This window comes from Psammomys obesus, unplaced genomic scaffold, assembly GCF_907164565.1.
Source record: "Psammomys obesus unplaced genomic scaffold, mPsaObe1.curated_primary_1811, whole genome shotgun sequence".
Classification (NCBI taxonomy): domain Eukaryota; kingdom Metazoa; phylum Chordata; class Mammalia; order Rodentia; family Muridae; genus Psammomys; species Psammomys obesus.
The window spans coordinates 6024374-6036393 of NW_026596120.1; the positions used below are offsets into that span (position 1 = coordinate 6024374).

At 39.4% G+C, this 12020-nt stretch overlaps 1 protein-coding gene across 1 annotated transcript in view; it reads left to right on the top strand.

Annotated features, from left to right (window-relative positions):
• Nucleotides 1-1712: 1712 nt before the first annotated feature.
• Nucleotides 1713-12020, top strand: part of Atr (ATR serine/threonine kinase) — a 103336-nt gene continuing 93028 nt past the window's right edge. The window contains exons 1-5 of the mRNA XM_055629710.1: nucleotides 1713-1814; nucleotides 5543-5634; nucleotides 6782-6931; nucleotides 9338-10215; nucleotides 10987-11165. Of these exons, the coding sequence (XP_055485685.1) occupies nucleotides 1756-1814; nucleotides 5543-5634; nucleotides 6782-6931; nucleotides 9338-10215; nucleotides 10987-11165 (1358 nt within the window). The 5' untranslated portion in view covers nucleotides 1713-1755. The remainder of the gene's footprint in view (nucleotides 1815-5542; nucleotides 5635-6781; nucleotides 6932-9337; nucleotides 10216-10986; nucleotides 11166-12020) is intronic.

Genomic DNA, 12020 nt, shown 5'->3' on the forward strand with positions numbered 1-12020 from the left:
TGCTTTAATATTTCACTCTCCTCCCCAAATGACGAGATAAGCATGCATGAGGCCCTAGGTTCTGTCTTCAGCATCACAAAAAACAAAGACACAAATACAGAATGAGTTTGTATGCTAAGGCAGTGTGCATTTAAGTACAGAAAGTATTTGCTAAAACTGTTTATCTCATTTAAGATTTGTATTTTACAATTTATATTGATGTAGTACTGAATATACATGATTAATTTAAAAAACTATACATAAAAACATATACTTCCTGAACATTGTGGCACACAATTGTAATCCCCACATTCAGGAAATAGGGGTAGTAGAATCATTGAAAGTTCAAGGCCAACCTGGATTGAGTTGCAGATTAGCCAATGGTACCTACCAAGACCCTGTCTCAAACAAACAAACAAACAAACAAACAAAAAGAAACAAATATTTAAATTTTTTCAACAATACTAACCTAAAAAAAAGCAAGGAGACACCATTATGGAGAATGGGTTGGAGAAAAAGTGAGTCTGTACGAAACCAAGGTAGACAGGGCCTCATGTACTCAGACTAGCCTTGAACTCCCGCTCCTCCTGCCTCCACCCCCCAAAGACTGGGATTACAGGCTAGCACTAACACAACCTAGAATGCTTTTGAAGTAATTTAGTGATGATGGACAAGGAGCAGGATGTGGTGATGAGATCTGACAGGAAATAGAGGCGTTTGATATCTAGGAGGCAGAATTTTAGAATTACAAACCAAAGTAATTTCAGATAAACTGGTGTTATGTCTGGGGATTTATTTAAAATTATTCAACGTGGGGAAAGGGGGATAGGAGGGGTGACCATCAACCAAACAGACCGGTGAAGGCGCAGTTCCGTAGTAGGACGCTTGCAAAAGGTTTCTGGTCAGATGCCCAACTGGGAGCAGTGGCGACAGAGAATCGACCAAACGACAAAAGTGTTGGTTGGGTGGTAGGCATAAGGAAATTCTGAACTTTTATCTTCTTTTGTTTATATTTGTGTTAGTCAGGTCTGTGGGAAAGTAAAACAAAACCAAAATGCCTGAGAACATTCAAGGTCATTGTTTTAGTTCCTGGATGGCCAGCAACGAGCAAAAGAAACAAGACCTTGCTTTCAAAACAGCCAATATCAATAATTTCTAAGTGCTATGCGAAATATAAATAAAAGATGGAGAGGGGAAAAGAATGAGTTGATATCGCTCGTATGTGTAAGAGTCACGTCATTTCAGAGAGCATACCTAAAGGAAAGCGGGCAGAGGAGAGAGTGCCCAGGTACAGCCGACTGAGACCCTGCAGCCAGGAGCACATTCCACCACTTTTTAATTTTGTGTTTGGAGGCTGTATCGGTAATTATCCTTGTGTCCCAACGGCGGGGCCGCCCCTGGATAAATACGAAATAGTGAAATATATAACTTCGTCGGGCCGTCCGCCGCTCCGACCCAGACCCTGGGGCTCTGCTTCGCTGAGCGTCCGAGTTTCAGCCTCCGGGAAGCAAGAAATACCGGAGGAGGGGCACGCACTCCCGCGGGAGGAGAAGCGGGCGGGTACGTCCGCCGCCGGCCCCGCCCCCGTCGCTCCGAGATCCCCCGGGTCCTGCCAGACACGGAAACCGGCGCCTGCGGGCCGCGGCCCACAGCGGCTTCCGGGAGGAGTTTTGGGCCGCGCGGGCCCCCGTCGGCGCTCCGCCTCCCGCCCCGGAGGCTGCGGTGGAGAAGCCCGGCAGCGGCGGCGGCTGTTTTGAGAGCCGCGCGGTGTCAGCCATGGGCGACCACGGGCTGGAGCTGGCGTCCATGATCCCCGCTCTGCGGGAGTTGGGCAGGTAGGGCCGCGCGTCGTCGCCGGCCTCGAGACGCCGGGTGTCTGCGCCGCGGCCTGAGGCCGCTTGTCCCAGCGGCAGTTGGCGGGAGCGCGGGCGCGACCCACGTGCCAGGGTGCCCGGGCAGCGGCTGCTCCGCCCGCGGGGGGCTGGCCCACGCGAGAGGGGACCCTGGTGGTCATTTTACCGCGCCCTTTTGCTCCTCGGGGGTTCTGGCGCTTCCGATCGCTGCCGGGAGAGGGAATCGGCCCCCGCGTCTGGAGGGAGCGAGGGAAATAACTGCTGAAAGGGCCGTCGCTTTCGGCCCGCCTGCGGACGTGAACCTCTCCGAGTTGCTCGATGCCCGTTACTTTAGTCAGAAACCCCAGGGACGGGCCACAGGTCCTCGGCGCCGTCGGTGCACAGCGTTACCCAAACTGGAAGACGGTTTGGTATTCCGTTTACGACGGGCTCTTTTTTGGCAGCATCGTCTGCCGCCTTTCATCCCAGAACTTGGGTAGCAGAGTCCGGGGAACCTCGAGGCCGGCCAGGACGACCTTGCCCCCCCAAAAAAAGTGGGCGGGGGGGGGAGGGGAGGAAACCAAATGCCTTGTTTCTGTCAGTCCCGAGAGTCAAAGGAAAATCACGTCCCAGTCTGAAGAGTTAGTGCCACGCCCCTTCCCCCGCTAGCAGGCTTCCCTCTCTCAGGAGACTGTTGCCGCAGTTGAGTTATCAATTGAAATCGCTTCTCTGTTTCTTAAGCAGCAAAGTTGGCCTAAGTAAGTCAGCGCTGACCTTAAGTCTGAGACATCTGCCTCCTTTTATTTTTGCCCCGTAACTGTGTCATTTCTTCCTGTTGGCCATACCAAAAAGCAAACAAGGACCTAGATTAGAAGATAAATGAAAAGAACACTTTTTTCCCCTAACTGCGTCATCACCCTGTGTGGTTTTTTTTTTTTTCACTTGGCATAAATGTGACGAGTAGACTTTGTGAGAGTAAAAATAAAAATTAAAAATTTAAATTTAGTAATCCATGTCTTTCTAAAAGTATATAAGTAAAAGTGACTTGGGAAAACTGATAATACAGATTTTGTTATCATCACGGAAATTCTGTCTCAGAAAAGACGGAAGGCAAGGGGCAACACCAAGCTTGTCCCCTTGACCTCAACACGTGCACCACGGCACAAGTACCTGGATCCATATACCTATGTCAGACACACATACAGACTTTTAAAAATAACTAAAAATTTTAAAGTGCAACAGCTGTTAATATAGTAAAGGCTTACATAATAATTTAAAAACACAATTCGGTGAAAAAATGGATAAGGAAATTGGAGACACAAATCGAAACCTCGAGGAAGGTGGTGTGATGACTTAGAGGCCAAGGTAAGAGTCTCACTGAGTTTGAGCACAGCTTGGGCTACCAAGGAGTTAAAAAGGGCTATATAATGAGACCTTGTCTCAACCCCCCCCCAAAACAAAACAGAGAGATACTGTTACCATAACTATTGTATATGTAAAAAAATGTTAAGGATATGGGGAAATTGGAACCTTTGGTTCATTGTTAGTGTGGATGTAAAATAGTATAACTTAACCACTGGAAATTGGAATGAGGGTGCTACAAATGGGGGAAGGGATAAATACAGAATCACCCTATAAATCAGCAATTTTTAAAAATATATATACTCCAAAGAATTTAAAACAAGGATTTAAATATTTATTTTTACACTGTGGCTCATCATAGCATTGTTATCACAATACCTAAATGGTGGAAACAAATATTCACCAACAGTTAAGTAGATATAATCCTCCCAAATGTGGCATAAATATAGAGAATAGTGTGAAAAGGAAAAGTTCTGACATGCTACAACTAAACCAGTGGTTCTCAACCTGTTAATTGCGACTCCTTTGGCAAACCTGTATCTCCAAAAATATTTGTTATGATTTATAACAGTAGCAAAATTACAATTAGGAAGTAGCAATGAAAATAATTCTATAGTTGGGAGTCACCACAGTATGAGGAACTGTATTAACTTTGGGTTGCAACATCAGGAAGTTTGAGAATCACTGCTTTAAGAAATAACTCACAAATAGGTAAGTATGATATGCCACTAGTATAAGAACCCTAAAATAGTCAAGTTCATGGAGATAAAATAGTGAAGTGAATATTGCCAGGGAATAGAAGAGGGGAATGGTAAGTTATTGCTAATTAAGTGTATAATTGCAGTTTGGGAAGGCAAAAAATTCTAGACATGGATGTGAGGTAATGTGCTGAACTTACTGCTATAGAAATACGTATACCTTAAAATCATAAAATAGTAAACTTTATATAATTTACATTTTATCAAAATAAACCCAAAAGATATTTTCTAAAATTAATCTGAACCTGTTCAGTGTTCCCTTTGTGAGATTCCAACCTTCTTGGCATTTACAATTTTCCTGTTCTGCTGTTTGTCTGGCCTTTCTGTGTCTCTTTATGGTTCTTCTAACTTTAGCTTATGTGTCTCTCTGGTCTTGTTGATAATTACACTTGGGATTAAAACAAAAACGTATTTACATAACATAACTGAGTTTTTAAAGAAACCCAGACTTCTTTGCATCTCTCTCTCTCTCATTTCTTTCTTTCTCTTTCTCTCTCTTTCTTTCTCTCCTTTCTCTCTTTTTCTTTTTCTTTCTCTTTCTCTCTTCTCTTCTCTCCTCCTCTCTGTCTCTGTCTCTTTCTTGTTTTTGTTGGGTTTTTTGAGAGATGGTTTAACTGTGTGACTGTCCTGGAACTCACTCTGTAGACCAGAGATCTGCCTGCCTCTCATTCCCAAGTGGGATTCAGGGCAAATGCCACCAATGCCTGGCCCCAGAACTTATTTCTTAAAGAAGCTCTGTACTACAAATTTTCTAAAGGTCTAGATCAGTACTGTTTAATGGAACTATAGTAGAAGCTACATATGTAATTATTTAAAATTTCTTAGTAACCACATTTTTTTAAAAGTAGGAAGGAGAAAAGTAAAATTAAATTAGTAATACGTTTTAATAACTCATTATATCCAAATATTATCATGTCCATATGTAACTAGTATAAAATGATTAATGCAATGTTAACTTTTTTCTGCAAGTGTTAGTAGTCTAATACGTATCTTACAATACCTGGTAATTTGGAGTAACCTCATTTCAAGTGTTAAATAGTCACACATGGCTAATGGCTGCCATTTTGAATTGCACATTTCTAAAATCTGCAGGTTAGATTCCTGTGCTGGCATTTAAGCACCTCCTCCCCGCCAAAAAAAATTAGTAATGTCTTTAGAGTTTCACTTTTATGCAGTAAAATAACACTTAAACTAATCACATTTAGTAAGTTCAACTTTACAGATTTTTCCTAAAGATTAAAAGTTAGATCCTTTTAAAGAGTAAGAGCTTTTGGCTGGTTTAGTTTGGGAGACAGAATCTCTCTAAGCAGCTTATGCTGGCCTAGAATTGCTAACCTTCTGCCTCAGCTTCCAATTATAGGTATGTGCCACCGTGCCTCTCATGAAACATTTTTTTTTTACATTAATTTATTTACTGGGAGGGAGGGTCACACATATTATGAATGTGGAGATCAGAGGATATGGGAGTTGGTTCTACCATGTCAGGCCTGTCGATGAAACTCAGGTCAAGCTTGGCAGCATGTACTTTACCTGCTAAGTCATCTTGCTGGTTTCCATCCGTGCCTCCTAATGAGCTTTTTTTCTTTTTTTCTTTTTTTTTTTTTATTTTAGTGCTACTCCAGAGGAATATAATACTGTTGTACAGAAACCAAGACAAATTCTCTGCCAATTCATTGACCGAATACTTACAGATGTAAATGTTGGTAAGAAGGAATTATTTCTTACAAACTTCAATGCTTTTCCATATAACATGCTACCATTTTTTCCTCTAGGCAGTTTTAGTTATAGAGCTCGTATTTGGTATAGACACTTACTTCAAGCAAATTGTTGCTCAGTATTACTGTTACTGAAAGCATAATGTAATTTAGATCTTAAAACCAAGTTTTTGTTTCTGTTAATAACCATGATTTTGTACTGGCTTCCTAGAGTTCTTTGATGTGTTAGCTATAAAACATTTGACCAAGTCCAACCATATGGACTTTATTGACAGCTTGTAGACACATAGTAATAGCCAAAAAAAAAAAAAAAAAAAACTGATTAAGATAGAGTGGCATTTGATACCAGGACATTTTATGATTTATCATAACCATTTAAACTTTGTTCTTTTCAGTCCCCAAAGTTATAGGTTGCAAAAAAGATAGCAAAGGACTATGAATCCTGGCAAGATGTGGCTTCATTTGGTTCTCCCACTGTCTGACCACTTGCCTCTCCCCTCTGCCAATTCCTTTCCTAGGAATTCTTTCTAGAATTGTTTCCTTTTCTCCTGAGTTACCATGTTAAACTGTTTTTAATTTTTTTAACTCCTTCACCAGATTATAGGGTTTTTTGTTTATTTGTTTGTTTGTTTGTTTTCAGATTTAGCATAGTGCATGTCATCTTACAGGCCTATGTAACTGACAGACGTTTGCAGAGTGAGGTGTCCTATAGATGAATGTACATGGTTTTAGACATTTAGAATTGGTGGCAGGCCAGAGCAATGGCTCAGACATTGGGCTTGCTATGCAGGCATAAGGAGCTGCCTCTCCGTTCCTAGCTGCGGCAGTGCACAGCTGTAATCTTAAGGCAGATATCTGGAGCTTCCTGGTCCAGCCAGTGTAGTTAAATTGGTGAAGTCTAGGTTCAGTGAGAGCTCTTGTCTCAAAAAATAAGGTAGAGAATGATTGAGGCAAACACCCAACATTGACCTTTGACTTTCACATACACCTTCACACAAACACACACACACACGAACATATACATAAACTTAATACCATACACATATAAAAATATTAGATAAGATCATAGTATTTCACCATATATCAGTTTCTTAACAAAAGCTCTTTAGTTTAAAAAGAAACTCTTATCTCTCAGTTGCTCTAGAACTTGTAAAGAAAACTGACACTCAGCCGACCTCTGTGATGTTACTTGATTTCATTGAGCACATCATGAAGTCTTCTCCACTTATGTTTGTGAATGTGAATGGAAACCAGAGTCAAAACGAGGCCAAAGACAGTTGTATTGGTAAGTCTTGTTATTTTGTGTTAATCTTCAACCAGTTTTAGGAGATCTCCTCTTTTCTGCTTTTTTTTTTTTTAATATCACACATTCATGTGTGCTATACATTGATGGGAAAGGTGAAGGCAGTTTTGTTTTGTTTTTGAGTCAGGGTCTCTGTGTACCTCTGGCTAGCCTAGAATGAATTTTGTAGACCAGGCTGCCCTGGAGCTCAGAGATCTGCCTGCCTCCTGAGTGCTGGGATTAACAACATGTGCCATCCCCAGCATTTGCTACTTACTTTTTAAAGTTTTATTGGAACATCCTGAGTTGTTACAAATCTGGATTGGACATTCTGTTCAAAGATACTTACACAGGATGTGGTGGTGTACGCCTTTAATCTTAGTGCTCAGGGATATAGGCACTTAGATCTCTGAGCTGGAGGCTAGCCTGGTCTACAGAGTAAGTTCCATGTCAGCCAGGGCTACATAGAGAAACATTTTCTTAAAAAACCAAAATCAGATGTCCTTGTTGTATGGTGAAGCGTCTTTCTGGTGTATGCCTGGGAGTAGTATAGCTGGATCTGAGGTATGGCTTTTAGCAGTTTTCTGAGAAAGTGACAGATTGATTTCCAAAGTGGTTGTACAAGTTTGCATTCCCACCAGCAGTGGAGGAGGGTTCCCCTTTCTCTACAACCTTTCCAGCATGTGTTGTCACTTGAGTTTTTGATCTTAGCCAACAAGGACATTTGCTCAACTATGTTCATAGCAGCTTTATTCGTAATAGCCAGAAACTGGAAACAACCTAGATATCTCTCAACTGAAGAATGGATACAGAAACTAGTACATTTACACAATGGAACACTATTCAGCCATTAAAAACAAGGAAATCATGAAATTTACAGGCAAGTAAAAAGATCATCCTGAGTGAGGTAACACAGACCCAGAAGACACACATGGTATAGACTTGCTTATAAGTGGATTTTAGTCATATAGTACAGGATAGATATACTACAATGCACAGACCCCAAAAAGATGAGCCCAGTGGGCATCTTAGTTAGGGGAGTGGGGATATCTCTTATGTGGATTATGTTACCTACTCTTTGATCACTTCCCCCAATGAAACTTCCCTACCAAGCCACAGAGGAGGAAGACAAACTCAGTCCTCATGTGACTAGATGAGCTGGAGTGAATGGGTGGGGAGACTCCCCTGTTCTAAAGAATGGGGGAGAAGGGATGTGGAAGGGAGGGTGGGACTGGGAAGAGAGGAGGGAGGGGCCTATGACCGAGATATAAATTGAATTAATTAATTTAAAAAAATTCAAAACCAAACCAAAAATATTACTTTATGGCCTTTTAAGAAAAATTTGCTTTCTGTATGTTAAAGCTTTTTTCTAGGCTTTTACCTTATTTCTACTACCCTGTTGATTTTTTTTTTTTTCTGGTTCTTTTATAAAGGGATGCAGTGCAAACTTTTTCCTTTATAATGAAATATTTTATAATTTGTTGGTAGTATTACAAGTATCTGCTTTGCTGATATATCCTTCAAAAAGTGTTATTTGACTCTTGGCCACTTAGGACTAGCTTTGTTGCTGTTGCTTTATATGATCTTATTACCGATGTTCTCTATTTCCTCTCTCCTAAGTTCTTAAATTATACAATAATCACGGTTTCAGTCTTAACTGTACTTTATAAAGTATGGACTATAACCCACAGTGGGTTATGAAATAACTTTAAAGCTAGTAACATTTAAAGCAAGATGAGGAAGAGGAGGAGGATGCAGGCAGTCCTGAAGAGACTTGATAGTCTGTGGCTAGTTGGTAAGGGAGGAGGAATTAATAAATGAATGAATGAATGGCATGTGTATATGGTGAAGGAGTTGAGTCTAGCACCTTAGATATGGTAGGTAAGTACTGTAACACTAACCCACACCTCCAGTTCTGTATTCAGTAGGAGCTGAGTGATTGGGGCTTGCCCATATAATTCCTAGCACTTAAGAGGTAGTGCAGAAAGGTCATTTGGAATTTAAGGTCGTCCTTGACTACATAGCTTGGGCTAAATGAAGTATTATTTCAAAAGCAAAAAATATGATTTTTGTTGAAGGTGTGATAGTAGCTACTATTTGTTAAATATTTATTATGCTTTGGGAACTATACTATTTCACATATATTTCTTGGTCATTACAATGGCCAGTATAATATAGATATCATCATGCAGTTTCAGAGCTGTAAAGTTGATGTAACTAATAGACATGAGCTAGAACCATTTTTAAACTCCAAAATTGATATTCTGAAGTACAGCCTTTCTGTCATGTAGGAAATGTAGACTATTCTCTTAGTGAAATTTCTACTCTAAAAAAATCAACCATCAAGCATTTAGCATATTCCTACTTATGATATACTTGCTCATTTAATATGTTTTGTTTGTTTTAAAGAATTCAGTCATTGGATCATTACAAGACTTTTACGGATTGCAGCAACTCCATCCTGCCACGTGTTACACAAGAAAATATGTGAAGTCATCTGCTCACTATTATTTCTTTTTAAAAGCAAGAATCCTCCTATTTTTGGGGTACTCACAAGGGAATTGCTCTATGTTTTTGAAGACCTAATTTACCTCCACAAAAGAAATGCAGTGGGTGATGTTATGGAATGGCCAGTAGCTGTTAATCGATTTTTAAGCCGATTGGATGAACATATGGGATGTTTACAGCCAGCTCCTTTGCAATTCATGAACATGCAAAATGTAGAATTTATTGAAGTCACTCTATTAATGGTTCTCATTCATATTGTTCCAACTGTGTTTTTTAGACGACAAGAGTTGTTACTGTGGCACATAGGCTGTGCTTTGCTAGAGCACGGTAGTCCCAAAATCAGATCGTTAGCACTTAGTCTTTTAACTGAACTCTTCGAGCTTGGAGGACTACCAGCTCAGCCAGCCAGCACTTTTTTCAGCCTATTTTTGGAATTGCTACAACACCTTGTGGGAATGGATGCTGACCAGCTGAAACTGTATGAAGAGCCATTGTCAAAGCTGGTAAAGACGCTATTCCCCTTTGAAGCAGAGGCTTATAGAAATATTGAACCTGTCTACTTAAATATGCTGCTGGAAAAACTCTGTGTCATGTTTGAAGATCGCGTGCTTATGCGGCTCAAGTCTGATTTGCTGAAAGCAGCATTGTGTCATTTACTGCAGTATTTCCTTAAATTTGTGCCAGCTGGGTATGAGTCTGCTTTACAGGTCAGGAAGGTATATGTGACAAATATTTGTAGAGCTCTTGTAGATGTTCTTGGAATTCAGACACATATCGAGGTAAGTAATTATTAAGACTGCACATGAAGTTTTGTTCACTTGTTAAGGGTGTGCCTGTGTGTAGGATGTATTAACAAAAAAAGAGACCATCTCACACAAGAATGGCATGTAAAGGGAATAATGATTTTCATAGTTTAGTTTCATTCTCAGACTTTTTACTTCCATTCCAGAAAAAAATGTGTTCATTACGTTAGTGAACTGCCAATGGAATAGATTGTTTTAAAGTAGAATTTATAAAATATGTGTTTATAGCAGCATTAATTAAAGGGAGGTTAATTATCTAATTGGAGAAAACTTAATCATTGAGATTTTTTCTGTGAATGATTTTACTTTAGAATAAGTAATCAGTGATGTTAGATTATACCATTTTTCCTGTTTGGACTCTGGGAAAGACAGGCAATAACATACTCAGATGTGTAGTAACTTGATTCAGTATTTTAAGCATTAAACATTTTAGTCTATAAAACTTACTGGGTTTGTAGTATAAAAAAGTGAATGACTCCCTTATAAAAATTTTCGGATAGCATTTTGAGAAAGGAATGGGAAATTACAGTGTATACTTGTTATAAAACTTTTTAAAGGAATAGAACCATCCTTCATAGATAGAATATGAAATAATATTGATTGATGTAGGTATTTGGTTTGCTTTATAAGACTCAGAAATAGTTTAGCTTCCTATAAAACATGTAACTAACAATGCATTTTCTGTTTATAAATAATGTAAACATGTCTCCTAAGAGGTGGTATTTGAAAATATTTTTGTTTTCTCAGTACTTGTTGGGACCATTTTATGCAGCCTTGAAAATGGAAAGTATGGAAATTATTGAGAGAATTCAGTGCCAAACTCAACAGGAAAATCTCAGTGGTAATAATGATGGCGTGTCACCAAAGAGGCGTAGACTCAGCTCCTCTCTCAGCAATTCCAAAAGGCCATTCAGACAGTCTGAAGAGTATGACACCATCTGATTTTATTTTAGAAAATTCATAAAACTTTATCTTAAAAATAAATTTTTGTTAACTATTCTGATTTAAGAACACAAAGAACATCTTTCTAAACATAGGCAATAGGAATGCTTAAATATTTTGGTAATTATTGTGATCTACTCTAATATGACACTATGTAGATAAATATAGTTACTTTGAATGTTTTTACATGCCTTTTTAATTTGGCTTTTTAATATTTTTAATATTTGAAAAGTGTCAGCCTGTGTGCCTATTGTATTTCAAATCTTAATAAATAACACTATTTTTTTTAATGTAGCCAGAGAATTGCTATGGATCAGCCAAATTGAACATCATTTTAATTCTATCCTAATGTAGATAAAAGTTGACAATATATTGCATTTTTGTTTTATTTTACTATGATTACTGGTGTGAGCTCACTCCTATAATACTAGCACTCAGGGCAGGTGAATCTCTGTGAGTTTGAGGCCAGCCTGATCCTGAATCCAGGACAGCCAAGGCAACACAGAGAGACCCTGACTTGAAAAACCAAAACAAAAAAAAGAAAAAAATATAACAATGTTTAGCAACAATTACTGGTTGTTTGTGTGTGTGTATGTATCTGTTTGTCTGTGTGTCTGTCCGTCTATCTTGTCTACATGTGTATATGTACCACAACGAATGTGTAGAGGTCAGTGGGAATGGATTCTTTACTCCTATCAAGTAGGTTCCCGGGGATCAAACTCAGATTCTCAGGCTTGGTCATAAGTGTCTTTATCTGCTGAGTGGTCTTGCTGGCTTTTTTGTTTTAACATAGGCGTTTACTTACAAATTTTTTTGCTGGAGTTTAAGCCTAGGACCTT